This window comes from Apodemus sylvaticus, chromosome 17, assembly GCF_947179515.1.
Source record: "Apodemus sylvaticus chromosome 17, mApoSyl1.1, whole genome shotgun sequence".
Taxonomy (NCBI): Eukaryota; Metazoa; Chordata; class Mammalia; order Rodentia; family Muridae; genus Apodemus; species Apodemus sylvaticus.
Genome location: NC_067488.1, coordinates 36,944,914 through 36,970,442, shown reverse-complemented (window position 1 = coordinate 36,970,442; position 25,529 = coordinate 36,944,914). Strand labels below are relative to the sequence as shown.

The 25,529-nt window shown below is 45.2% G+C and overlaps 1 protein-coding gene across 3 annotated transcripts in view; it reads left to right on the top strand.

Moving 5' to 3' along the window:
• The window catches only part of Zfat (zinc finger and AT-hook domain containing), a 196,369-nt gene that overhangs the window by 40,640 nt on the left and 130,200 nt on the right, over nucleotides 1-25,529 (top strand). For all 3 annotated transcript variants that reach the window (XM_052161180.1, XM_052161181.1, XM_052161182.1), the window contains exons 2-3: nucleotides 2,886-3,062; nucleotides 16,450-16,701. In XM_052161180.1, coding sequence (XP_052017140.1) covers nucleotides 2,886-3,062; nucleotides 16,450-16,701 — 429 coding nt within the window. The remainder of the gene's footprint in view (nucleotides 1-2,885; nucleotides 3,063-16,449; nucleotides 16,702-25,529) is intronic.

The following is a 25,529-nucleotide window of genomic DNA, read 5'->3' as shown; positions in this document are numbered from 1 at the left end:
GGCAGCCGATTTCCCCAACCGGGCTGGCGCACACTAGGTTAGCCTTGTCGCCCAGGCCCTGAGGAGGCCAAGGTCCGAGCAAAGTTCCCCTAGGGCTATGACTGTTATTTGGGTCCGCCAGGTGACCTGGATGGCGGGCGTGCGCGTCCGCACTCCCCGAAAGCACCGGGAGAGTCTGTTGTGCTAATAACCTCCTGGGCGGGTTGACACACAGATGGCCCACCAAGCCGCCCAGTTCTTGGGGTCAGTCCTGTGCCTTTTGGGGCCTAGACCCCCGTTTTGTTAGCCTCAGGCTGCGCTTGTTAGCAGTCTCTTCCCTCCCGAGCACTCTGGCTCCTGTAGGCAAAATGGCGGCGCGTGCGCTGGCCAGGGCAAAAAAAACTCCTGGCTGGGTTGGCGCCCCGATGGCCACTCGAAACAGCCCAGGGCCTGGGTGCAGGCCAACGCCCGTCAGGATCAGACCCCTGCGGTGTTGGGCCTAGGATTATGTTTGTGTACCTCAGTCTGACCGATCTCTGGAGCCCGGAATCAAGATGGAGGTGAGTCTTTCCTGACTGGCAGGAAGCCGAGTTCTGAAGTGGCTTCCGTGCAGCGAAAGGCTCCGCAGAACCGCAGCTGCTTGCTGCCCGACTGGTCAGCGAAGGTCAGTGGTCGTGGGCGCAGGGCCTAACTGGACCCTGTGTCGCCTTGGTTCCACCGCTGATGGCCCTTCAGCTGGACCAGCTACTGCTGCAGCCGCCGCCGCCTCCGCTGCCGCCGCTGCCGCCGCCGCCCGTTCCGCACAGCAGAGTTCTATTAATAGGGTCAGAGGTCAGCTCTCTCTCATGGAGTGAGTCTCAAGTTTGGCTAGCATTGGTTAGCCATTCCCTCAATCTCTACTCCATCTTTATCCCTGGTGGGTCAAATTTTGTGTGGAAGGTTTTGTGGATGGGTTGGTGTCCCCCTCCCTTCATTGAAAAGTCCTGCCTGGCTATAGGAGGTGGCCACGTCAGTCTCCATATCCCGCACTGCTAAGAGTCTCAGCTAGGGTCACCCCTATACCTTCTCAGGGGCCTCTCCCATTCCATGGCTTCAGCTTGTCCCAGAGATCCCCACACCGATTTCCCTTTTCTCTCACAGCACCCCCTCCCATACCCGATCCTCATTTCTGTTCCCCTCCTCATTCCTGCTCTGAGCCTGTTCCCTCTCCATCTACTCCCAGTGTCTATGCGATTTCCCCTTCTGAGGGACAGCCGAGCATCCTCCCTTGAGTCCTCCTTGTTATTTAGCTCCTTTGGGTCTGTGAATTGTAGCCTGGTTATCCTGTACTTTATGGCTAATATCCACTTATAAGTGAATACATACCACGTGTGTTTTTCTGGATATAGGTTACCTCTCTCAAGATAATATTTTCTAGTTTCATCCATTTGCCTGCCAAATTTCATGATGTCTTTGTTTTTAATAGCTGAATACTAATCCATTGTGTAAATAAATGTACCACATTTTCTTTATTCATTTTTTAGTTGAGGGACATCTAGGTTGTTTCCAGTTTCTGGCTATTATAAATAAAGGTGAATAAATCTATGGTAGTTTTATTATGAATAAAACTATGAATTGTTGTACAAGTGTCCTTCTGGGGTAGTGAAGCATTTTTTGAGCGTATGCCCAGGAGTGGTATAGCTGGGTCTTGAGGTAGAACTATTCCCAATTTTCAGAGAAACTGCCAAATTGATGTTCAGGGTGTACGTACTAGTTTACATACCCACCAGCCATGGGGCAGTGTTCTCTTCTCTTCACATCCTCACCAGCATGTGCCATCCCTTGAGATTTTGTTCTTAGCTATTCTGAGTGGTGTAAGATGGAATCTCAAAGTTGTTTTGATTGCATTTCCTTATTGACTAAGGAAACAGATGCAGAGACTCACATCCAAACATTAGGGTGAGCTCAGGGAGTCTTATGGACAAAATTGGGAAGGGTTGAGGGAGCCGGAGGGGTCAAAGACACCACAAGAGGACCTACAGAGGCCCCAACTAAAGAACACGCCTGGACTGGACCTATGCCCCTACACATTTGTAGCAGATGTGCAGCTTGGTCTTGATGTGGGTCCCCTACCAGTAGGAGTAGGGATGCCCCTGACTCAGACTCTTGCCTGGCTTTGGATCCCTCCTCTAGCTGGGCTTCCTTGTCCAACCTCAGTGGAAGAGGATGTGCTTTGTCCTGATAAGATTTAATGTACCAGGGTGGGTTGGTACCTCCGGAGGGGGGGATGGGGAAGAAGCATGGGAGGGTGAAACTGAGAGGAGAAGAGGGAGGAGGGCTGTGATCGATATAAAGTGAATAAATAAATTAATTAATGAAAATGAAAAAGCAATACATTCCTAGCTTTTGTCCCATTGGGTGTTGGAGCCAGTGGTTCAGTTCCGTTGTTGCAAGGGTCTTAGTTCTCGGGGACTGTTGCCTTGGCCAGGCTTCCTTGTACCTGGTCTGACAGTTTGGCTAGGATGCACTCCCAGTGTGCCTCTCCCGGAGTTACCTCCAGTGTGCCCCTCCCTTTATCTGAGAGCAGGGTTTGGCTTGAGGTTAACTTCCATGTGAAACTACGGTTGTGTTTCCACTGACTGTGCTTTTCTGGAGTTTGGGCTTCTGGGTGGATTTGGGTCACAGGGAGGTCTGTGCTGGTCTCTTGAGGAGAAAGTTTTGAAATACAGAAAAAGAGAGTTTCCTTACCACCTGAGGTGTCTGCATAGGGAACACAGGTGGATGACAATACGTAAAGCTCCTCTCTCTCTCTCTCTCTCTCTCTCTCTCTCTCTCTCTCTCTCTCTCTCTCTCTCTCTTCTTTGGAATAATCATTGTTTGTATGACAGAGAAATAACAATATGTCCTGTTCTTTTTTCTTCCTACAGAAAACACAGCCATCTTCATGTGTAAATGCTGTAATCTTTTCTCACCAAATCAGTCAGAACTCGTGACCCACGTTTCTGAGAAGCATGGGGGAGAAGGGGTCAATGCGGATGACGTCATCATTCCCCTCAGGCCTCTGAACACTCCAGAGAACCCCAACCCAAGCAAGGGTGGAGATGGTAAGGAGCACAGGCATGCTGGGCAGGGGCTTGATACAAGAACACTCTAAGTTAGTAGGAGGCCAGCTCTCTGGTTCATGGACACAGCAGAAACCTTGAAAATCTACTCCAGAGCCAAATAATTGTCTGAATGTAGATCTTGTGGGAGGATCAGATCTTTGAATTTTCTACCCAGTAGCTTCTGTAGGTATTCCTCTAATACCTAGTCAGTTACATGAGAGAGAGAGAGAGAGGAGAGAGAGAGAGAGAGAGAGAGAGAGTGAGTATGTGTGCGTGCATGTGTCTGTATGTGTAATTATATGTATGTATATGTATATATGTATATATATATATAGGCATGTGTGTATATATCTGTCTATATGTATGTGTGTTTATATATATGTATGTGTGTATAGGTATGTGTATTTGTATTATATATGTATGTGTTTATATATATGTTTATATATAGTATGTGTATCTATATGTATATATGTGTGTGTATGTATGTATATATGTATGTTTGAGGCAGGTTTCCGTGGAATAAAAGCAGGAGTCTGACCTTTGACAAGTGTGGAGTGGTTCATCTTTAGTACCTATCAGCTGAATTATTCAAAGCAAATGAAATTTATTTTCTAATCCTTGCTTTACTTATCTGAGAAATGAAGACAAGAATTCAGATTAAGTCAGAGAGTGTACCTCTTGTCCTTCTGGTCCCGCACAAATGAGGATTAAGGTAGGTCTTGTACTCTAGCAATAAATTACTATCTGTCAGCTTGGAAACAGTGTCTCCAAACCCATATTGTAAACCTAAAGGAAGGTTCAGATTGTGACTCTTTCAGGTTCGCAGTCGGTGGGCAAAGCGAGATACATCTGTCTGCAGTTGCTGTGCCTGTACTCCTGAATGATGTCAGCTACAGCAGGCACCATGGATTAGAGAAGCCATCTAGGCATTGTAATTAGGTCCCTACAGACAAAAAGGAAAACATGTAGTGCAAAAGGGACAGCTGCCGACAAGACTTAGAAAAATACCCCACAAAACCCTTTATACACGACGAGGGACAGCAGCCAGCCTCCCTAGCAGAAACCCAGGCTGGGTGGCAAATGTCTCATTGAGGGGTTCATTAGTCACTTTCACCATACAGTTGCTCTTTCCTGGGAATATTCAGACTGGCATTCAAAACAGTCTGGCTTATTGATCATCTGTCGGACACTGTTAACAAGGAAAGGCTCCGGACGAAAAAATGTTTCATTAATAAGTCCCTCTGGCCAAGGCCGAGGGTGCTGGAGAAGTATGTCTGACAGATGATTACATTGTTGAGAAGCAAGAAGTATTACTGTTCATGTTGCATGATGGGAAACTAAGAAGTGGGCATAGGGGAGGAGGGATTCCCTTGGGTCAGGGTCATCATGCCGAGTGCCTGTGCTGCCTCTACCCTCAGAGGCTTTATGGGACAGATCATCCTCTCTCCCACAGAAAAGCAACTCAGTGGAAGGTTAGCCAAGGCCATTTCCAGCCTGTAGCAGACTGGTACTCAGGTTTGAAGAAAAAGGAAAGGGGAGGAAAGCTTGCATGGCCTGGAAGAAACTGATTTCCCAAGGCCTGGAAGCCTCAGTTCCTGCTCTTTCCCTGCCTGACCCCAGGGAGGAGCTGCTAGGGTGCAGAACACTCACAGAAGCGCTTCCCTGCTCAGTGAGGCTTCCCAGGAGGACAGGCTCCACCTGAGAACCACGCTGATGCTGACTGACTGTTTGGGTTGTCAACAGGCATCAATGCAGGAGAGAGGGTTGTTTCTTTATCAAATGCACCCAGCAGCCTGGAGTCAGTAGATTACCATACCCAGCTTGTGAGAGAAGCTTTTGCAAAGGTTCTTTTTCATCAGTGTTGCTTAAGATCTTCTTACTACAGTGAAATGGAGCATGAGTCAAACAAAAACAGTTTTACAGCTTTGTTTCTTTTATAAGCAAGAATGGGGAAAAATGATAGTAAAGCCTCTGAGTTTACAGGGAGGTGTGTTGTTTGTGAGATGTGTATTCTGACTTCTGCCCTTCCCCACAAGACCTCGTCTTCTTCCTCACTGTATGATCTGCCTTTGGCTGTGGCCCTCCACCACTGGTCCCTGATGCCTGACGCTTCCCCCCTCCCCCATCACCTGAGATCTAGCTGCTGGGAAAGCAGCAATTGGCAGAAAGGCAAAGGTCAACCTTCTGCTTGAGATGCTAGCTCCTGAAAGATGGCTTTGTCTAGTTCACTCCTGCACATTTCTTGGCCTCAATCAGTTTGGGTTGACCCTGGAGGACTTGGCATTAGCCGTGTATGGGGTTAGAGCCCCTTCCTCTGGGCTCTAAAACATCACTCTGAGTCTCAAAGCAATTGTTAACTGGCCTTGTGTTAACTATTCCTGTGCTGCTCCCTTACACTTACCCCAAAGATGGCTTCGGACCATTCCCTACTTGATCGCACTGCCCCAGCTCAGGGCCTGGTACACAGTGAATCCTCTTACCAAGTGCTGAGCGAATGGGTTGGCATTTGAAGTTGTCATCTTCTGCTTTTTTGATGTACCTGGTCCCCTAGAGGATCTATTCCATCCCACCTGTCAATGCCCAGAAAGCATCATTAGTGACCAACAGGATATACATTAACTTCAAGACTCTGAAGAAGGAAATGGAAGAAGACCTCAAAAAATGGGAAAACCTCCCATGCTCATGGATCGGTAGAATCAATATAGTTAAAATGGCCATTTTGCCTAAAGCACTATACAGATTCAATGCAATACCCATCAAAATCCCAACTCAATTCTTCACAGAGTTAGAAAGAGCAATTATCAAATTCATCTGGAACAACAAAAAACCCAGAATAGCTAAAACTATTCTCAGCAACAAAAGAAAATCTGGGGGAATCAGTATTCCTGACCTCAAGCAATACTACAGAGCAATAGTGTTAAAAACTGCATGGTATTGGTACAGTGACAGGCAGGAGGATCAATGGAACAGGATTGAAGATCCAGAAATGAACCCACACACCTATGGCCACTTGATCCTCGACAAAGAGGCTGAAAACATCCAATGGAAAAAAGATAGCCTTTTCAACAAATGGTGCTGGTTCAACTGGAGGTCAGCATGCAGAAGAATGCGAATTGATCCATCCTTGTCTCCTTGTACTAAGCTCAAATCCAAATGGATCAAGGACCTCCACATAAAGCCAGACACTCTGAAGCTAATAGAAAAGAAACTGGGGAAGACCCTTGAGGACATCGGTACAGGGAGAAAGTTTCTGAACAGAACACCAATAGCGTATGCTCTAAGAGCAAGAATTGACAAATGGGACCTCATAAGGTTACAGAGTTTCTGTAAGGCAAAGGACACCATCAAGAGGACAGATCGGCAACCAACAAATTGGGAAAAGATCTTCACCAATCCTACATCAGATAGAGGGCTAATATCCAATATATATAAAGAACTCAAGAAGTTAGACTCCAGAAAACCGAACAACCCTATTAAAAAATGGGGTACAGAGTTAAACAAAGAATTCTCACCTGAAGAACTTCGGATGGCGGAGAAGCATCTTAAAAAATGCTCAACTTCATTAGTCATTAGGGAAATGCAAATCAAAACAACCCTAAGATTTCATCTTACACCAGTCAGAATGGCTAAGATTAAAAATTCAGGAGACAGCAGGTGTTGGAGAGGGTGTGGAGAAAGAGGAACACTCCTCCACTGCTGGTGGGGTTGCAAATTGGTACAACCACTCTGGAAAGCAGTCTGGCGGTTCCTCCGAAAACTGGGCACCTCACTTCCAGAAGATCCTGCTATACCACTCCTGGGCATATACCCAGAGGATTCCCCACCATGTAATAAGGATACATGCTCTACTATGTTCATAGCAGCCCTATTTATAATTGCCAGATGCTGGAAAGAACCCAGGTATCCCTCAACAGAAGAGTGGATACAAAAAATGTGGTATATCTACACAATGGAGTACTATTCAGCCATTAGAAACAATGAATTCATGAAATTCTTAGGCAAATGGATGGAGCTAGAGAACATCATACTAAGTGAGGTAACCCAGACTCAAAAGGTGAATCATGGTATGCACTCACTAATAAGTGGTTATTAACCTAGAAAACTGGAATACCCAAAACATAATCCACACATCAAATGAGATACAAGAAGAAAGCAGGAGTGGTCCCTGGTTCTGGAAAGACTCAGTGAAACAGTATTTGGCAAAACCAGAACGGGGAACTGGGAAGGGGTGGGAGGGAGGACAGGGGAAGAGAAGGGGGCTTACGGGACTTTCGGGGAGTGGGGGGGGGGGTAGAAAAGGGGAAATCATTTGAAATGTAAATAAATTATATCGAATAAAAAAAACTATGCATAGTCTTAATTTTTTATTATCAAATTAGAGAAAGCTCTTAAGCATATACTGGTGTTCTTGGTTGATATAAGTATGGAAAAGTAGATGCTGGTGTAATGTTAATGGGCAGTCTATCTCACAGAGCATTCTGATAGACCTGTTAAAATTCTAAATGAGTACACTCTCTCTTTGCCTGAGCAGAGCCTGCATAAATACACAGCATATAGTGTTCTTGGTACTTTGTTTAAAAGTTGGAGAGAAGAGATATGCTGTCAAGAAAAGTTAAGGGACTTAGGTATTTTCCATAGAAGGAAATATCACAGACATAAAAAGAAACAGAAGAAATGCTAATAAATGCCTGAAGCTTGCTAAACTGAGCATGTGTGAGGTTTTCTCTGTCTTTATATTCATTTTAGTGTTTCCTATGGTTACATCCCTTTTATGCATTTTAAGTTTTTTATGACCTATTTTTCAGATGGCTAATTCTATTTTTTACTTACCTTTTGTTTTTGATATAACGCTGACATCAAATTTTGCCATATTAACAACTTTGGAGCATACATTTCCATGACTTTAACCATGGTCAAAATGTGTATGTTATTATGATTACCCAGTTCTAGAACATACTCTTCACTGTAAAGCAAAATCAAACTAACACTTGCACCACTAAGCAACCATTTTCCCCTTTCCTTTTATGTCCTAGAACTATGTGTCCCTGTGGATGCCCACACTCTGTGTGCTTCATATAAACTGGAGTCATAAAATGTGGCCTTCTTGTCTGGCTCCATTTACTTAATGTGCTGCTTTCATGATTTATCTATGTGCTGGCATGTGCCATTCATTCCTTTTCATGGATGAATAACATTTCAGTGCACGGACATAACCATACTTTTATCTGTTCATTCATCATTAATGGCAATTTAGCTTCTTTGAGCTTTTTGGCTAGAGTGAATAATGCTTCTATGAACATTGATGCACAGATTTCACATGCATTCATGGTTTCATTTCATTGAAGTATGCATCTAGGAATGGAATGGCTGTATTGCATAATTCTGTGTTTAATGTTTCTGAGTGTGTGTGTGTGTGTGTGTGTGTGTGTGGTATTTTTCTTTGTATGTCCCTGAGGAGGCAATAGCAGGATGTTATTCATTCCTCTATTACTCTCTGTTTTATTGTTTTGAGACAGGTCTCTTGTTGAATTGTGAGCTCAGCATTTTGATTTGGCTAGATGGTCAGCAAACTCTCAGGATCCACCTGTCTGCACCTTCCATACATATGCAGCATATTGAGAGTTTAGCAACAGTAACATTACACAGAACAATTAAGATGATAGTCTATAATAAAATTGCCAGCATGGCAAATCTTGCACTTTGCAGCCATTACTAAGTAGAATAAAGATTGAGTAGTCATAAGCACTGTGATCCTTGGGTACTTATTCCTATGACCAAGGTCACCATGGAAGGACTAATCCGCAGTTTGCAGGTTGAAGAGATGATGCCTAGAGAGTTCGTCATGCTGTGGACTCCATTAGTTCTGGTATTGCTCATTTGATATGTTTGGATTAATGTTGGTCCTGGATAATGGTGATCATAAAAAGAGCAACCTTGTTATTATGCTGAGGAGCGTCAGCAGCACAGGCCAGTGGAGAGTCACCACCTCGCTGGTTTTCTCTGTCACTTTTCTCTATGTTCCAATTTACTTTTGACTAAATTCTTCTTTAGTATATTTTGTCCTTTTGTATTTAATAGATTAATTGCTTATATAGTTTAATTTTAAAAAGTATTCTTTAAGACTTTAATTAAAACTATCTTCTTACAATGAGAGAGTTTCTCCCGAAGTCTTTTATTAGGAGCTCCATGTTCTTCTGTTTCTCTTTGTGAAAGTCTGAAGCTCGCCCAGGCTTTGTTCCTCTCCTAAGGCTGCCACCCAGGTTTAACCTTCACAACTCATTTTAACTTGAGACATACTTGAAATGGTTTAATTAAAATTTTAACTGAGTAGTAATTGATTTATTGCTTTTTTCTCCCTTTATAACATGAAGACTCCTAAACCCTCTACTTTATTTGATAGCCCTGTAATCTTTTCTACTCATCAAGGATGTGCACTGCAAAATGACCTTTCACTCCTTCCGTCTTGCAAATCAAGTCTCTGGCAGTGCTCCAAGCTGTGATCCAGAAAACAAAATTGCCAAGTGATTGAGTATCACTGATTCTCTCTGGTGTCTGCGTGCAAAAACATGCTTGTGTGTGTGTGCGCGCGCGCTTGTGCGTGTGTGTGTGTGTGTGTGTGTGTGTGTGTGAGTGTGTGTGAGAGATAGAGAGAGAGAGAGAGAGGAGAGAGGAGAGAGAGAGAGAGAGAGAGAGAGAGAGAGAGAGAGAGAGAGAGAGAGAGAGAGACTGTAATATGCAGTGTTTGGGTGTTGGTCCTGTGTACATGGAGAACTGGGTCATTGTGTACTGGAGAATTTATGGGTCTTCCAAGAGCAGCATTTCATCTCCTAGCCCTTGCAGACTCCTTAGGGGGAATGTGTTCTTCTTCTTTTCATCCTTCCCTTCCTTTCCACTTGTGCATTCACCACCCACTGACCAAGGGTCTGCTTTGTGCTTGGCTGCTCTGCTAGATAAGTGCTCTGCCTGTTAGCCGTGCCTCTCTGGTGGATGATAAAGTACCTAAGAGGTATTGTGAATACAGTGACTGAATGCTTTAGGGGTGCTAAGTCTTGACTGCTCAAGTGGAAATCATATGCTCTGGCTTGTGGTAAACGACTTCCTAAGGAAATTGATGTCAAAAACTTTAGACCTGTTATTGAATTTAAAAAGAAAAAAAAATTTAAAAAGGGAAGAAAAGATGATTGGTCCTGAGTTTTTGGCACCAGGTGAATGAAGAGAAGGAAGGAAGGAAGGAAGGAAGGAAGGAAGGAAGGAAGGAAGGAAGGAAGGAAGGAAGGAAGGAAGGAAGGAAGAAAAGAAAGAAAGAAAGAAAATGGAATATGGCTGGTCCCTGGTTTCAGCAGCAAATGAATGAAAACAATAAATAAAAAAGGAAGGACATGACTGCCTGTTAGGTGTGGTGGAGGAGAAGGTTTATCATAGACAAAGGGGAGAGAACAGCCAGAGGCAGACATGTCTGGGAGAGCCCAGAGCTGTCATGACCCTGACTGAGTCTTGTGTGGAGAAGGGGAAGGGAGAGGGGAGCGAGGGGAACCAGGTATAGCATCTAGGAGACCCAAAGGTACAAAGAGAGCAGGTAACCAAAATGATTGGATTATATAGGGAGTATATAGCCCCTGGCCTGAAAAAGTTTAGGGTAGGGGGTAGGGTACATCAGCCAGGAGGGTCCTGTAAAAAATGCTAGGGACTGAGGGATGCTGGGGTGATCTGGTGGCCAGTGTCTGCTTTGATATGTTACATAGGCACATCAGTCATTTGTCCATGCATCACATGTGTGCTGGTACCAACAGAAACCAGAAAAGGACATCACATTCCATAGGCCTAGAGTTACAAGTTGTTGTGAGCCACCTGACATGGGAGCTAGGAGACAAACTTATATTCTCTGTAAGAAGTTGCAAATATTCTTAACACCATCTGTCTACCCTGTCTATCTCCGTTTTCTTGACTGTGTCATTGGGATAGTGTTGCTGCTGTCCCATCTCTGGGGGTTACATGAAGGGGAGCCTGTGCAGTACTCAGCATGGTGCCTGTGGGGTATACATATCAGCATTATTAACTGTGGCTGTCCTTCCCACAGTATGGCTGATGAAACTGCAGGGAGCAAACAGCTTTGGCCTTTGCCTTCTGACGCCTCAGCTGTGCTGTAGAACAGGATGCAGTCTTTCCCCACAGAGGAGGATGGTATTGTTCAGAAACCTGAAAGGCTTCTTCTCTCCAGGTTCTGATAAATAATTCATTGTCTCCCCTATCACTTCCTTGGCTTGGAAATAAATGTCGGGGGAGATTGACTGTCAGGCCCTACAATGTTAGCCTTTCCAGATTTTCCAGTATCTGGAGCTACAGTGACTAGAGACCAAGCTGCCATAGAAGAGCACTGGATGGCCACGATAAAATCACTGTGACCTTAATTCCACTTTGCTTTCTTGGGGTGTGAGCTATTTTCAAAGACAAAATCAAAGAAGTGCATCCACTGAGTCAGTGTGAACAGAGATGCATGTACGTCTAGGAGCCATGTTACTTAATGATAGCCTGCGTGGGGAGGGAGTTTTGGTTCGATTGTTTCTTTTGTTTGTTAAGGTGAGATAAGGGTTTTCCTGTGAGGTCTTGGCTGTCCTAGAACTAGCTCTGCAGACCAGCCTGGGCTCAGACTCACAGAAACTTACCTGCCGAGCTCTGGGATTAAAGGTAGTGCCACCTCCATCTGCAGTACTCTCTTAACTAGGATTTTGTCACTCAGAATGTTCAAGCTATAGGGAAATAACCTACAGTTGCCGTCCTGCCAGCCATTCTTGAGTACACTGCTTACTATTGCCGTGGCCACATCTATAGCAGGGGCTCTGTATGGTGAAGACTGATCTGTGTGCTTAGAAACTTGAGGTGGAGGGATTGGATCCAGGACTGCTCAGTTCAAAGGCATTTTCTCTGTGCTATACACTGCGTCCATCCAGATGTTTACAGCTGATTATCATTAGCCATGCCTGAGGTACTTCAGCAGTAAGGTCTGTGGTAGAGAGTAAAGACACCCACTTTACAGCTCTACATGTCCAGAAAATGGTTCTGGAAAAAGTGCAAAGCCTCAGGAATCTCTGGGTCTTTGATTTGTTTCCTACTGAGTGAGTTATGCTCAATGTACACTTCTCACAAATATTTTTGTTAAAAATTAAATGAGATCCTAGGTAGGAAAGAGTCTCATAAACTTGAACGATGTACAAAGAAATGCTTATATTATTTTCTTTTATTTTGTTGGGCTTTTTTGTTTATTTGTTTTATTTTGAAAACCTCCACCTGATTGTTTCTTTTCTTTGCTGGGACTTTTGACCTTGGATCTACAAAGGTGATTTTTCTGACAATGAGAGTTGAACTTATGGGCTCAGATACACAATGGCTCTGGCCCTTTCTTTTGTTGAAACTTAGGATACAAGACACAGCTCATTCTCCAAAAGCCTCTTTGGCTATTGTCACCCAGTGACCATTTTGCTTCTTACCTGCTTACACCTCTCCACTTCTGTTTAAGAACCAGCAAGACCTGGGAATTAACAGGCAGCTCAAGCCTCAGGGTTTACAGTAGGAGGAGAGGAAGAGGACTTAGGGTACTGTAGTTGAGTGCACATTCCATGGACTTGTGGGTGTTACAGTGAGAACATGGCTGGTCCTGCCTCAGTAGCTGTTGGCAGCATCGAAAGGTAGGTGCTATGATTTGGATGAGACCACCTTCTAGGATGTACGTTAGAGTCTGACCTGCTGGGAAGGAAGTAGACTTGGTGGGAGGGAGGATGACAGGGTTAAATCTGCATGTTCAACAAACTATGAACAACTGCATTGAAAATTGTAAGGGGAACCAGAGGAGAGAATGGAGCCCCCTACGCTGTATGTGTGTGCATACCTTCATGCCTGTGTGCTTGTGTGTGTGTGTGTGTGTGTATGTGTATGTTTTATGTGCTAAAGGGCCAAGAGTAAGCCTGGTGTTGTGTTACTTTTCCTAGAGAGACATAAACAATGTTTGTGTACCCAGAATAGAATAATAATGACTTACCAGACATATGATTTCATCTAGGTCTATCTTGGTGAACCAGTGAGTTTCCTGGGCTCTCTTATAAGAACATAGAGTGTTCTTATAGGGGTTACTTACAGGGTCATGCATGACCTAAAAACAGCTCCTTTACCAAAATGTCACACTTTGTGTGGGTGACAGCCTTGCTACAATTGCATAGATTGAGCCTACCCTTCCTTTAATCTGCTGCCTTCCATGTGCCCTAGCACCTCCTGGGATTTGTACATCGGAGACACTGGTGTAGGGTAGAGTGATCCAGAATCTTAAGAGAGGGTTAAGAGCCCTTCCCAGCCTCCCTTCTGTGAGGGATGGTAACAGCCTCGATCTTAGGAGGGTCTGGACAGTGTGACTAATCATAGCTGCTCCACTTCTGAGAAGACAAAGAGATACATCATGCCTGGGGAACAGCATTCCCCAATACTTTGTCTGAGGATTGTGGGGCAGATTGTTCAGAGCCAGGAAATGATTAGGCAACAAGGACTCGGGACAGGAAAAGCCTGGAACAGAAGGCTAGAACAGAAATGAGTGGACAGAGTCACGTCCTATACAGACTCAGGACAAATGGCCAGAGCTCAGTGACAGACTGAGGCAAGGGATTCAGGGAGGAGCAGAGGAGGCACCCAGCCACGTCTGTTCTGATGCTTTGACTTGAGGCTGCTGGCTTTTCTTCCCAGCTCCAGAATTCACAGCTCTTCATGAAAATGTGGGTAGTCGACAGCAGCAACTTGTTTTCAGAACTTAAATTATTCCAAGCTCATTTATGAATATTTCATTTTTAGCTAACTAATTGGTTTCGAGGATCTGAATTATGGATGTTGAGAATGGAAGATTAGTTTTGTCGCTGTTGCATGTTGGAAGCTTTCAGGGCTGATTTTATTTCTTCCTTAACCACCAGACTCTATACTGCTCATTAGTTCAGTTCGTCTGGCTTTGTGGGGTCAGGACACTGGTCAAGGTGCTAAGGGATACAGGGTGTAATCAGGAGGAGGACTCTGCCTGCACAGAGCACCCAGTTTACTGACAAAGAGACTCACAGACAGTTTGCCCTGCTGCTCCTTGTGCTGTGCTCCCACTGTGTGTCACCAGCACATCCCAGCCCAGCACATAAGTGCCTGGATATCCCTGGTCAAAGCATGGGGTTTACTTGAGTCTCCCAGTCCTGCAGGTGAGGGCACCTCTTTCCACAAGACACCAGCCACAGTTGAGCCTCTTTGAATGGCTAGCTGCACTTGGCTTGTTGTGCTCTTCCTCAGGTTCAGCTTGCTGGAGGAACTTACAGAACACAGTAAGAGCCTCCGCGTGGGACTGTGGCGGGGACTAGGTGGCTCTCATGCGGGCTCATCACCTCCTCCCATCCTTGGTGCGCGATGAGGCCAAGACTCCCTCAGAAGTCCCTCTAGCTTTCAGTGCACCCAGCCTCTACTTAGCTCTTCCCTCCTGGGATTTCCAAGCCCTTTCCCTCCGTCCATCTGGAGGTCAGAGCTGCTTGTCATGTTGCAGAGTCCCCTTCACATGGCACCTAAGTCAAAGCTTTCAGACAGACATAGACATGCCTATCAGGAAGGACATAGGGCCTGCAGGTCACCCAGGGCGAGGACCATACCCCTCCATGGGTTAAATTTGACTACACAGCTGCATGCTCAGAGCATTCAGAGAGCGGCTTTTGTCTGTGCAACAGGGCCTTGCTAGCCATGGGGTTAGGGCTGGGCCACAGACTTTCGTAAGTGTCACGTGCAGCTAAGCTGTGGGTGTGAGGTGGGTCTTTTATAGATTCTGCTAATGCTCCTTCTTGGATATTAAGTGCTGTTCCTTCAGGTTGCACAGGCTGCTCTAAAGAATAATAATAGGAAGTCTGCAAGACGTTGACATAAAGGCGTTCTTATTCCACTACTGTATTCCTTCCTTGAACTCTCAGTGCCCGGCAGCTGGTCGTCCTCAAACACAGCCTCTGCCCTTGGGGGGTGGTATTTAGGGCTGGCAAAGGGACCAAAGGGCTTTAGTCTGCTGGCTGCTTTGTCCGGTCTCTTAGTGTGTCTTCACGTTTGTGTGCACTCTTTCCTCTCATATCTACCCACCTCGCATGTCTTAGTGACATGGATTGAAGTCTGAAATGGTCCAGACTGCCTAGGCTGTAGCCTGGATCCTCAGGTCTCGCTGACCTGTGGTTGGCATTGTCTCTCTGCGGAGGCTCTGTCCCTGTGCTCCCTTCCTAGGAAGGGTCCTGTCTCAGTCCAGTGTCCAGTGTTCCTGAATGCTTGCAGTGGGTTGTGTTGGTTAGAACACCACAGTCATGCTGCTCTGCCCTGCAGACTGCTCCTGTCTCCCTCCCTGCCCCCTGGGCTTGGGTGACTCCCTTAATTAAAGGGTTCCTTAGTGCTAAGTTGAATAAGGTGGCTGGTGTTTCCCATTGCAAGTTGCACCTTTATCGAGAGTGGGAAGAGTCCTCCTTATTCCACAACCAAGCCTTCATCTAAGATGGTGCCATGCCCTAGGACCCCTCAACCCTGAGGGGTTGTTCAGCGACAGATCTAGCATTGGGGGTGTCATCAGTCTGGGGCCATACCCCTTCTTGGACTGTCTCAGAGTCCTTCCCAGGCATATCGTATCCATAGAACTTTATGAGTCCCGGTTCACATGATTGTATGTGCCCTTCTACCCACTCCCCCGCTCCCTGCTTCATTCCGCCGTCAGTCTGCAGATGAGTATCTTCACGGTGAGAGGAGCACTAGTGGACCAGAAGGCTTTGTAACATGGTTTGGATGTCACTCTGAAGCAGTTCTGGTCATGCTATTGAAAAATCCCCAGGTCACTAGGCAACTTGAAAAATATTTTATTATCTTTTGCCCTGTAATTTGTGGCTTTATATTATAATAATTTTTCCTCCCCTTTGCCAGGACAATTTGAGTCTTTGACATAATCAGAATAGTTGTGTAACACATTAGGAATGTGTCCCTCTCAGCAGCCCTGAAACTCTTCTGCAAATGAGTCCTGAAGCACGTTCTGAGAACTGGGTGTAAGTGAAGCAGGGATCAGTAAGGGACAGGATTTGTGTGCTTCCAGCCACAATATGAACTTGTGCCCTTCCAGCTTTATTGAAGGAGTGCGTGCAAAGGTTTTGTCCAGTTGATAGTCTTGAAGCAGCATATTGCAAAATCAATTACCATTAGTAGATAGATACATCAACATTAACATTAAGGATGCTTGCAACTGGTAATTTGGGGAACTGCTTCAGACCTTTTATTTTAATAAAACCATGACCATTCTACATAAAGAAGTTGAGCAACTGTCCTGCTTTGTCCCCTCATGTAACTGCCTCCTACCCTGTTTCTTTTACAGAGTTTTTGGTTATGAAGAGAAAGAGAGGCAGGCCTAAGGGCTCCACAAAGAAGCCCAGCACTGAAGAGGAGGTGGTAGAAAACCTTGTGAACCCCAGTGAGGACGGTCCCCTGGCTCCAGAGGAAGGGAGCAGGCTGGCCCCTGCCAGCTTGGAGTGTAGCAAGTGCTGCCGGAAGTTCTCCAACACACGCCAGCTGCGCAAGCACATCTGCATCATTGTGCTGAATCTGGGTGAGGAGGATGGAGATGCAGGTTAGTGCTGTGCGTCAGGTTTTTATCAAGTGCGGTCAGTGACAGCTCACACCTACTTTCAGGCTTGTTGCTTGGGAGTGCTGTGTACTTGAGCAGGCCTCTCCATCTGCTTCAGTGGTTGCTTACTAATCTTAGAATAGTCCTGAAGGTGAAGATGTCATGCAGTAGGTCAGACCCCTGGTGTGCCGGTCAGGGGAGGAGATGTGGGGATTACAGCAGTGGTGAAACTCTGTTTCTACCTTGGTGAGTTCATGTGTTGGGAGAATGAGGTGCTTTGGGAAGCAAAGTGTTGACGGGCAGAAGGACAGTCATCAAGAACATTCATTCTAATGTGAACAGAGTGGACCCAGACAATCCTGAGTGTGAGGTAAGGTGATATCTCAGTGGACAGATAGAGCGGAGAAGCAGGCTGATCAGTCACTGTTGACTAAAGACTAGATTGTGGTAACTGTTCTTGAAGAAAAACAGCAAGAAAGACTTCCTTTGGCTATGTTCCTGGCTAAACTTCAACTTGGAAGCAAATAAAGTGGCTGAGGGTGGCCCCCAGCATGACACGGGGTGGGTATACCATGGCGCATTTGCAGATTGCCTTCTAGAAGGAGTTGTGGAGTTACACCAAGGGTGCCGGGGCCACTGCTGTGGGCCTGGGGTTGTTTGATGCTTGAACTCTCTTGTGTCTTCAAGGTGGGCTGTGCTGGGCTGTGCAGTGTGCAGTGTGGGGCCCTACATGTGTCAAGTCTGACTGCTCCAGCTTTGCTCTCCTGATGGAGCTTCAGTTTCTTCATTGATAACAGGGATAAACACTGCTCTTTCATGGGACTGCTTTGAGTATTAAACGAGACAGGACTTCTGTGGAGCTTAGCATAGCAGTCGCCATGTCAGAAGACCTTGTGTTCGTCAGCCGCTCTTAGCTGTTCTAGCCGTCTGGCTGTAGCTCATTTGTCCTTCTATGTTCTGAGGACAGCACACTTGGACACTGAAGAGGGAAGACATCTGCCTGGTGTCTGTTAGGTGACAAGAGGACCTGGCCTTTGACCCCAGGCCACCCTCTTGAATCACTGTTTAATTTTTTTTTTTCTGTAAATGACTCCCACTGATGTAGCAAGATGCTTGGTATGCAAAATCTCAGCACAGATTGGATGAATTATTAAGTAATTCATCAGTTTATACTTAACAAGTGTCCAGGTGGGTGGCTGAGGCTCATTGCCAGCATCTGTGGCAACTGATTAAAACATCTTTCCAATTCCCTAAAGTGCTCTCCAGGTGGTCATGTGACCCTTGGTACTTTGTGTGCTAGCAGAACCCTGACATGGCAGTGGGCTGGCTGCTGTCCCTCAGTGTGTGTGTGTGTGTCTGTGTCTGTGTCTGTATCTCAGCTTGGAACCTAAAGTCATTTGGAAGGTTTTACGGAGAAGTTGCTTAGGATAAGGTCATCCCATCTCTGAAGCTGAAACGTAGCCAGCCCTGGCTCTGTAATTCACTGATGTGTGTTATGGGCGTTGCTGTTCTCGCTCTGTGTCTCTGCTTCTCCATCTCACCGGTGGCCTGTCTCTCTTACACACTACATGGAGGCACAGACATATGCATGGACTCCTCCCTTCTTTTCCGCACCCTACTTAATTCTTGTTGCACCTTCAGCAGCTCTGGCTAAGGCAGCCTTGCTGGTTCCTGCCTGCTCCTTCTGAGAACTAGTTCTCTGTCGTGCCGGATGCTGTGGCTCCACGGCTCTCTCCTGCCACATCCTGACCATCCTGAAGGTGCCTAGGACCAGGCTTTCAGCCTTTTGCCTCACTAAATTCTTTCTGCTTCCTATGCCTAGGCCTGATTTAGGGGCACAGTAATAAGTTCTTATCTTATGTAGCTGGCCTAGAACCTATCTTTCTATTTTTACACCTTGTCATATGGTACTGGTATGTGAAGCGTCATCTTCTTCAGTCCCCATATTTCAGGGTTGAGACCAGCCAGGGCACGGTCCGTAACAATTTGTGTTACTATTTTTCTTGTGTATTATAAACTACTTACTATAATGTCTTTACGTATGTGTCTGTGCATGTGTTTAAATTCTTGATTGTAGATCTGCCTAGTTAGAAAATACATGTTACTATATTTCTCCCTAGAAAGCTCCCACCAACTTAATGCCCATAAAGGTCTGGGAGCAGCATTGGATGTTTTAACTTTTGGTGTGTGTGTGTATGTGTGTGTGTGTTCATGTTCATGTGTATATGTGTTCATGTATATATAGATATGCATGGGGAGGTGAAGGGGTCCTTAGTTATTGATCCTCAGTTTCTGTCTACTAGACAGGGTCTCCCAGTGGCTTTGAGTTCTGTGTTAGTCAAGGTACTCTAGAATCACAGACCATATGGAATAATTCTCTCTACATATGAAAAGGAAACTTATTAAAATGTCTTACAGGCTAATCCAACAGTGGCTACCTGTGAATGGAAGGTCCACAAATCTAGTAGTTGCTCAGTCCTGCTAGGTTGGGTGTTTCAGCTGGTCTGCTGTATACATTGGAATCTTGAAGTAGGCGCCAGTCACAGTGAAGAATGGATGTGCTAGCCAGGTGAGGGCAGGCAAGCAAAGAGTGACAACTTCCTCTTCCATGTCCTTATACAGGCTTCCAGTAGAGGGTGTGGCCCAGATTAAAGGTATGTCTTTCCATGTCAAGATTCAGGTCAAAGACTTATGTCTTCCTACCTCAAAGATCAGGATTAGAAATAGATTTCACCCACTTCAGACCAAGTAGAAAATCTCTCACAGGCCTGCCCTCCATTTCTGAATTATAGTTTATTCCAGACATAGTCAAGTTGCCAACTAAGAGTAGACATCATGGAATAGGCTCGGCTGCTTGGCCAGAGAAGCCTAGGGCTCTGCCTGTCTCTGCCTTCCAGTGTTGACATTCTAAGAGCGTGCTACCACGATTGTGTTTGAAAAAGCTTCTTACTGTGGAATCTGGGATGAGCTCGGATCTTTGGTCCTGCCAGGTGCTGACTGTGCCAGCTCTTTCGTCCTGTGGTTTCCTTTTCACAACACAGGACATTCCGAGGAGGCAAATATAACTGAATCTATGAGTGCAGGTGAGGTGCCCGTGACACTGTCCAGGAGTAAAGGCATTACTCTACCCTTGGCCCCATACATCTTGTCAGGACTCTTCTGAGAGCTCCTTGCAGTCTCCAGGCTAGCAGATGTACTTTTAAAGTTTTTAAAATTTTATTCATGTGTGTATGTGACTGTGTACCTGTTGTGTGTGTGTATATCATTGTGTCTGTGAATGTTTGTCACATGTATGTCGGTGCCCATAGGAGACAGAAGAGGGCATGGGATCTTCTGGAGCTAGAGTTGCAGGTAGTTGTGAGCTGCCTACATGGGCACTGGGAACTGATGTTGTGTTCTGGATGCAGTGTGCGCTTGTAACCACTGAACCATATCTTTACAATTCTTTATTGTTTTGAGAATTTCATTCATGAGCATACGATATTTGCATCATTTTCACACTTCCTCCTCCCTTCTCCAACTCTTTCCTAATCTCTGTCTTGGGAGTCATGCCTTCATCTTGTATAATTATCATATTAAATACATGCACATGTACACATGGTGTGTGTGTGTGTGTAGCATCTATCAAGTTTATATAGTGTTACCTATTTATAAATGGGTTTAGGGCTGACCACTTGAGACCAGATGAGCTATTTGGAGGTCTCTGGAGAAAGTGTCCTTGAGGTGCTCGAATCAGTTGGCATATCCACAGTGCAATTATAGAAGATGGTGGGTGGGGGGGAATGGGGGACGGGAAGAGGCAAAGGACCAGGATGCCTGCTGTAAGTGTATCTTTGATAGAGATGCTGCGCCTGTAAAATCTCAAAACTACGGTTGCCTAAGACAACATTCACTTTTTCTCTGCATTTTTGATCAGTTGTACGTCTCAATAGTACATCTCAATAGCCTTCGACTGTCGCAAAACATAACTTCTTTGATGAGGGTGAGAGCTACACTCCAGTGGATATAAAAACAAGTGTTTAGAATAAAACAAGAAGGTATATTGATTTAGGGACATGGTAGTAGTTGTTTCTCCTTTAGGGTCTGTGAACTCTCAAACCAGGGATAATTAGCCAGGTATACAGTATCAGGCATTACTTCTTATTGCCTTAAGTCCAACCCATTTGCCAACAAAATTCATGATGGTTTGTTTTTAGTAGTTGAATTCTATTCCATTGTGTAGATGTACCACATTTTAAAAATCAGTTCTTCAGTTGAAAGGTATCTAGATTGTTTCCAGTTTCTGGATATTACAAATAAGGCTGATAAGAACATAGTGGGGAACATGTCCTCATGGGATGGTGGGAAATCTTTTGGGTATATGCTCAGGAGTGGTATAGCTGGGTCCTGAGGTAAAACTATTTCCAGTTTTCTGAGAAACTGCCGAATTGATTTCGAAAGTGGCTGTACAAGTTTGCTCTCCCATCAGCAATAGAGGAGTGTTCCCCTTGCTCCACATCCTCAACAGCATTTGGTATTACTGGAGTTTTTGATCTCAGGCATTCTCACAGGTATAAGATGGAATCTCAGAGTTGCTTTGATTTGTATTTCCCTAATGACTAAATACTTTGAACATTAAGTGAGATTCCTCTGTTGACAGTTCTCTGTTTAGCTTTGTACTCCATTTTTAAATTGGGTTATTTGGGTTGTCTAACTTCTCAAGTTCTTTATAAATTTTGTATATTAACTCTCTGTCAGATGTAGGGTTTCTGAAACTCCTTTCCTAACCTGTAGACTGACATTCTGTCCTATTGATAGTGTCCTGTCCTGTGTGTGCATGCGTGTGTATAATTATGTTAAGTAAGCTTATAAAATAGTTTGTTCCCAGGTATCCATTTTAAGAGTATACTTTTTTTTCACTATCAGTCTGTTTTCCAGCCCCTCTTATTGCAGGGGTGAGTCTCAGTTCCATAGTGAGTGTCTCATTTAGTTGCCAACCTCAAGAGGAAGACATGGTGGTACGCCTTAGGAGAGAAGACTGCTCCCCATGATGATATCTGTGTAGACCATGGTGGCCTTGAATTCAAAGAGATCTGCTTCTTTAAGCCTCTGTAGTGCTGGAATTATAGGAATGTGTCATACTCCCAGCTTGAAAAATAATGACACAGCCTGTATACGAGACTGTGACTGTTTTGCTGGGTATCCCAGCCCCAAACAAGCAGAAAGTGCCAACTGTTGTCACTTTTAAAAGCCATATGACATTTCTACATAAGTGTGGGCCTATAGTTCAGGGGCTTTAGTTAATGTAGTATTTAACATGCAGTGCTATCATTGTCTTTACATGTTATTTTGAGTTAGGTACATACCTCATCCCACAGGTTTGGGGTGAAGAAGGACTGCTGTACTTCTCAGCATGTCTGGGTGTTGTCAGAGTGACCTGACACCTCAGGTCCCTGCTTCCTTCCAGCTGAGGCTGCGTCCACCTTGCCTTTGTCCTCTTGACCTCCACTGAGTTAGTAGTTATCCTGCTGTTCTCATGCAAAGCATGCTTTAAAACGTAATCTGTAGCTACTCACCCCAATGTACTTGGCTAGGCCGTTGGCTCTTGTGTTTGTAGATGGCTGGGGTGTTCCTCATTCAGACCATTAACTCACTGCATCTGGACTGTCCTGTGTTCTTAAAATATTTCCCACAGTTTATTGTTTATTCTCTAATGTCTCTTGCATTTCTTTGTGATGTTGAATTCTTTACCCTTTTTTATCCTAGCATAGATAGCTGTCATCATGCCTTCCAGTGATGGAAATATACTTCTGTATAGTTCTGTTTATGGCGTGCTTTCATTCAGTCTATATATTTGAAAGTTATAATTTAGAAATTCTATTTTTACATAACTTGAGAAGTAAGGCAATATACACATAAGCGCGCGTACACACACACACACACGGCCAATACATATGTAAAGAAATTCTTAATAAGTATTATTTAGTTAATGAAATATTTAAAAATATAAGGCCTACAGAGAAGGCGGTCTTGCAATTCAAAGTCTAAAAAACCCTTAAAAATAAACATTGTACTTTGGAGTTGCAAAGGCAGTGCAAACCAGCCCCATGTCCCCCCAACTTCACACAAAGCTAAGGCTTATCAAGATTCCCAGGGTGCCCTGTGGTTCCAGTCACTTGTTGCCCATATAGATTTGTGCGCCATACTGCCAGCAGGTGGCAGAGTTGCCTTGTTCCCTCAAAGCTCACCTGTTGCTGCCCCTTTACCCACATTGGTCACCCGACAGGCGCCCACTGATCTAGTCTCCAAAGCTGTGATTTTGTTATTTTGAGAATGCTGTGTAAATTGAACAACACAGTATGTGATTCTGTAAGATTGGTTAAAAACTGGGCGTTTATAAACTCCTTTTCTAGTTTAGTCCCTGAGGAATTTAAGTATAGCCAAGTTTTTTATCCAGCGTCTCCTACTCATTTGGGGAGCTGTGAGGAGCAAGACCTGCTCTTTCAGGCTGTGTCCTGTGCTACCACATTCCTGCCTTAAAAATCAGTGTTATTTCTGCTGGAGGGAGGTGGAGGAGGGAGAAGAGGAGGGAGGTGGAGGAGGGGGGCGGAGGAAGGAGGCAGAGGAGGGAGGCAGAGGAGGGAGGCGGAGCACACTCCTTCCCCATGCCTCTGGCAGGAGGGGTACCTTACCTTAGTAAGAAATCAAAGTTCCTCTGCAAGCTTCCTGCTGTTTGCAGTCCACTCTGTGATAATTAGGCAGTACTGTAGCAAGGCAGGCAGGCACTGTCCTCCTCACAGGATTATCAGTGTACACAGTAATAAGCCCTCTGGAAAATAGCCTCATCCTTCGTTGATCCAGGTGGCCTGAAAGGACTTTAATTTCACAGATACCTAACGGGAAGGTAGAGCCTCATTGTTTTCCCCGTGTCTGGTCTGGGTGGCCGCCTCGCAGGTATGTCAAAGTGGCCGAATGCCCAGCTGCCTAGGGCTGAGCTCCACACGCTGCACGGTGCTCCCTCAGCTGCCAAGCATAGCATTACAGTCGGAAAATAGTCACATAATTCTTCCAGTACATGCACTATACAGAGCACTTCAGTGACATTTCAGAAATTGACCTTGACTCCAGAGCTTGTTAAGACAATTAGAAAAAAACAAAATAAGTGTTTTTTTTCCTCTCCTTTGAACCCTGGAAAGTTAAAATAACATTTAGAATATGTATTCAACATTTATTTATTTTATTCTGCATTTCAATAGTAAGAAGAACTGGGAAAAGAGGTTTTTGGTTTTTTTTCCCTCTTGTTATAAGGAACAGCTGGTGTTTTTGAAAAACATTTTTCAGCCTACAGAAATCAATATGTCAAGCTTCGTGAATGTGGCTTCTGAGCCCCTGAAGTTTCCTATTTCTGGGGTCATTCCCTGAAAAGAGAACTGTAAAATTCCCCGTTGCTTCTGTCAGACATTCCCATGGAAGAACACACGGTGGTTTCCAGGTCTTCTCGAAGATACCCTGTGTTCTCTGTGGAGCTTTTGACTGGACTTCCTTCAGCTCTGTGCCTTGTGACACACAGTTGCCTTGTGACACACAGTTGCTTGTGACAGTTGCTGGAGACTTGATGAAGATGGCTCTGAGCTGCATTTGAGAGTTTGCAGGTGGCACCGGTGTGTGTCCTGCGGCCTTCTGAGCAGCACATGCTTCTCCTTGGGAAATCAGTGATGATGCTGGCTATTTCTTTTTGCTGCCTGTTCCTTGCCTTTTTTTTTTTCCTTCTAACAACTCAGGGAACCGTAGGAAAAGATAGCAGCCTAGGACACCCCAAGACTGTTCTCAGCACAAAGGAGATTTGTTTGCCCAAGAGGAACGAAGGACAGAAAATAAAAGACAAAGGCAGGAGATAGAAGAGGGAGAAGGGGAAGAGGCCAGGGGAGAGAAGGAAGGAGTATTTGTCCTCTTAGAGGACAAAGGACTGCCTCCGGAGAGAGGAGCCTGATGTGGCCCTTAGGCAAATGGCGGTTTATAAAGGTGAAGGGGCACTGTGCTAGGATACCGTGTTTAATTTTAACTGGGCATGTGAATTAGGTGAGCCAAAGGGGGCTCCATTACTTCAGTACTCTGAGAACTAGACTTTGGTAGTTATCCTCAGGAGGAAAACGTGTCCACATAAGGGAACAGACTTTGGGAGCTATCTTTAGGAATGCAGTCTAATAGTTTTTAGCAAGGCAAAGGGAACGAGGGAGAAGGGCAAGGCCTGCCAGAGCCCTTGGACAGGCTGGGGTCCCTTCAGGAACAGACACCAGTAGCCGTCCAACTGCACTCAGCCTTGGGCACCACATAGTAAGGATGTGTGTTGTGTGTCAGACTTTTTCCTGTAGAGGCACAACACACATACCCTAGATACACCCTAGATAGGGAGACCAAAGTATGGATACCCACAAATTTCAACTTGGTGAACCAATAAGTTTTATTCCAGTTACGTATAGGAGCAGAAATGATTCAAAGGCAAATGTACCACCAAAGCCCACGTCATAAAAGTGGAAAATGTAGAGCACACTGTGTATCCTGCAGGCAGCTCGGCAGGTTGGAGAGTCCTTCCCCGTGGCTAGTGGGTCTAGTCCGCTTTCAGCGGCTGGCTGCTTTCTGCTTCAGTGTGTGGGCTTGACTAAGGCTCTTCTGTGTGAATCCGTGGCTTGTCTGAGAGGGACTCTCAGCAGTCTTTATTGTTAACTCTGGAAGGGTGGGTGTGGGCTACTGAGTCTGGATAATTTCAGGGACTTCCAGAAGCTAGTTTGAGATCTTTCTGTCTTCAGGAGCTTCTCTGGCACCTGAAATGTTTTGATCTGACAGCTAACTGC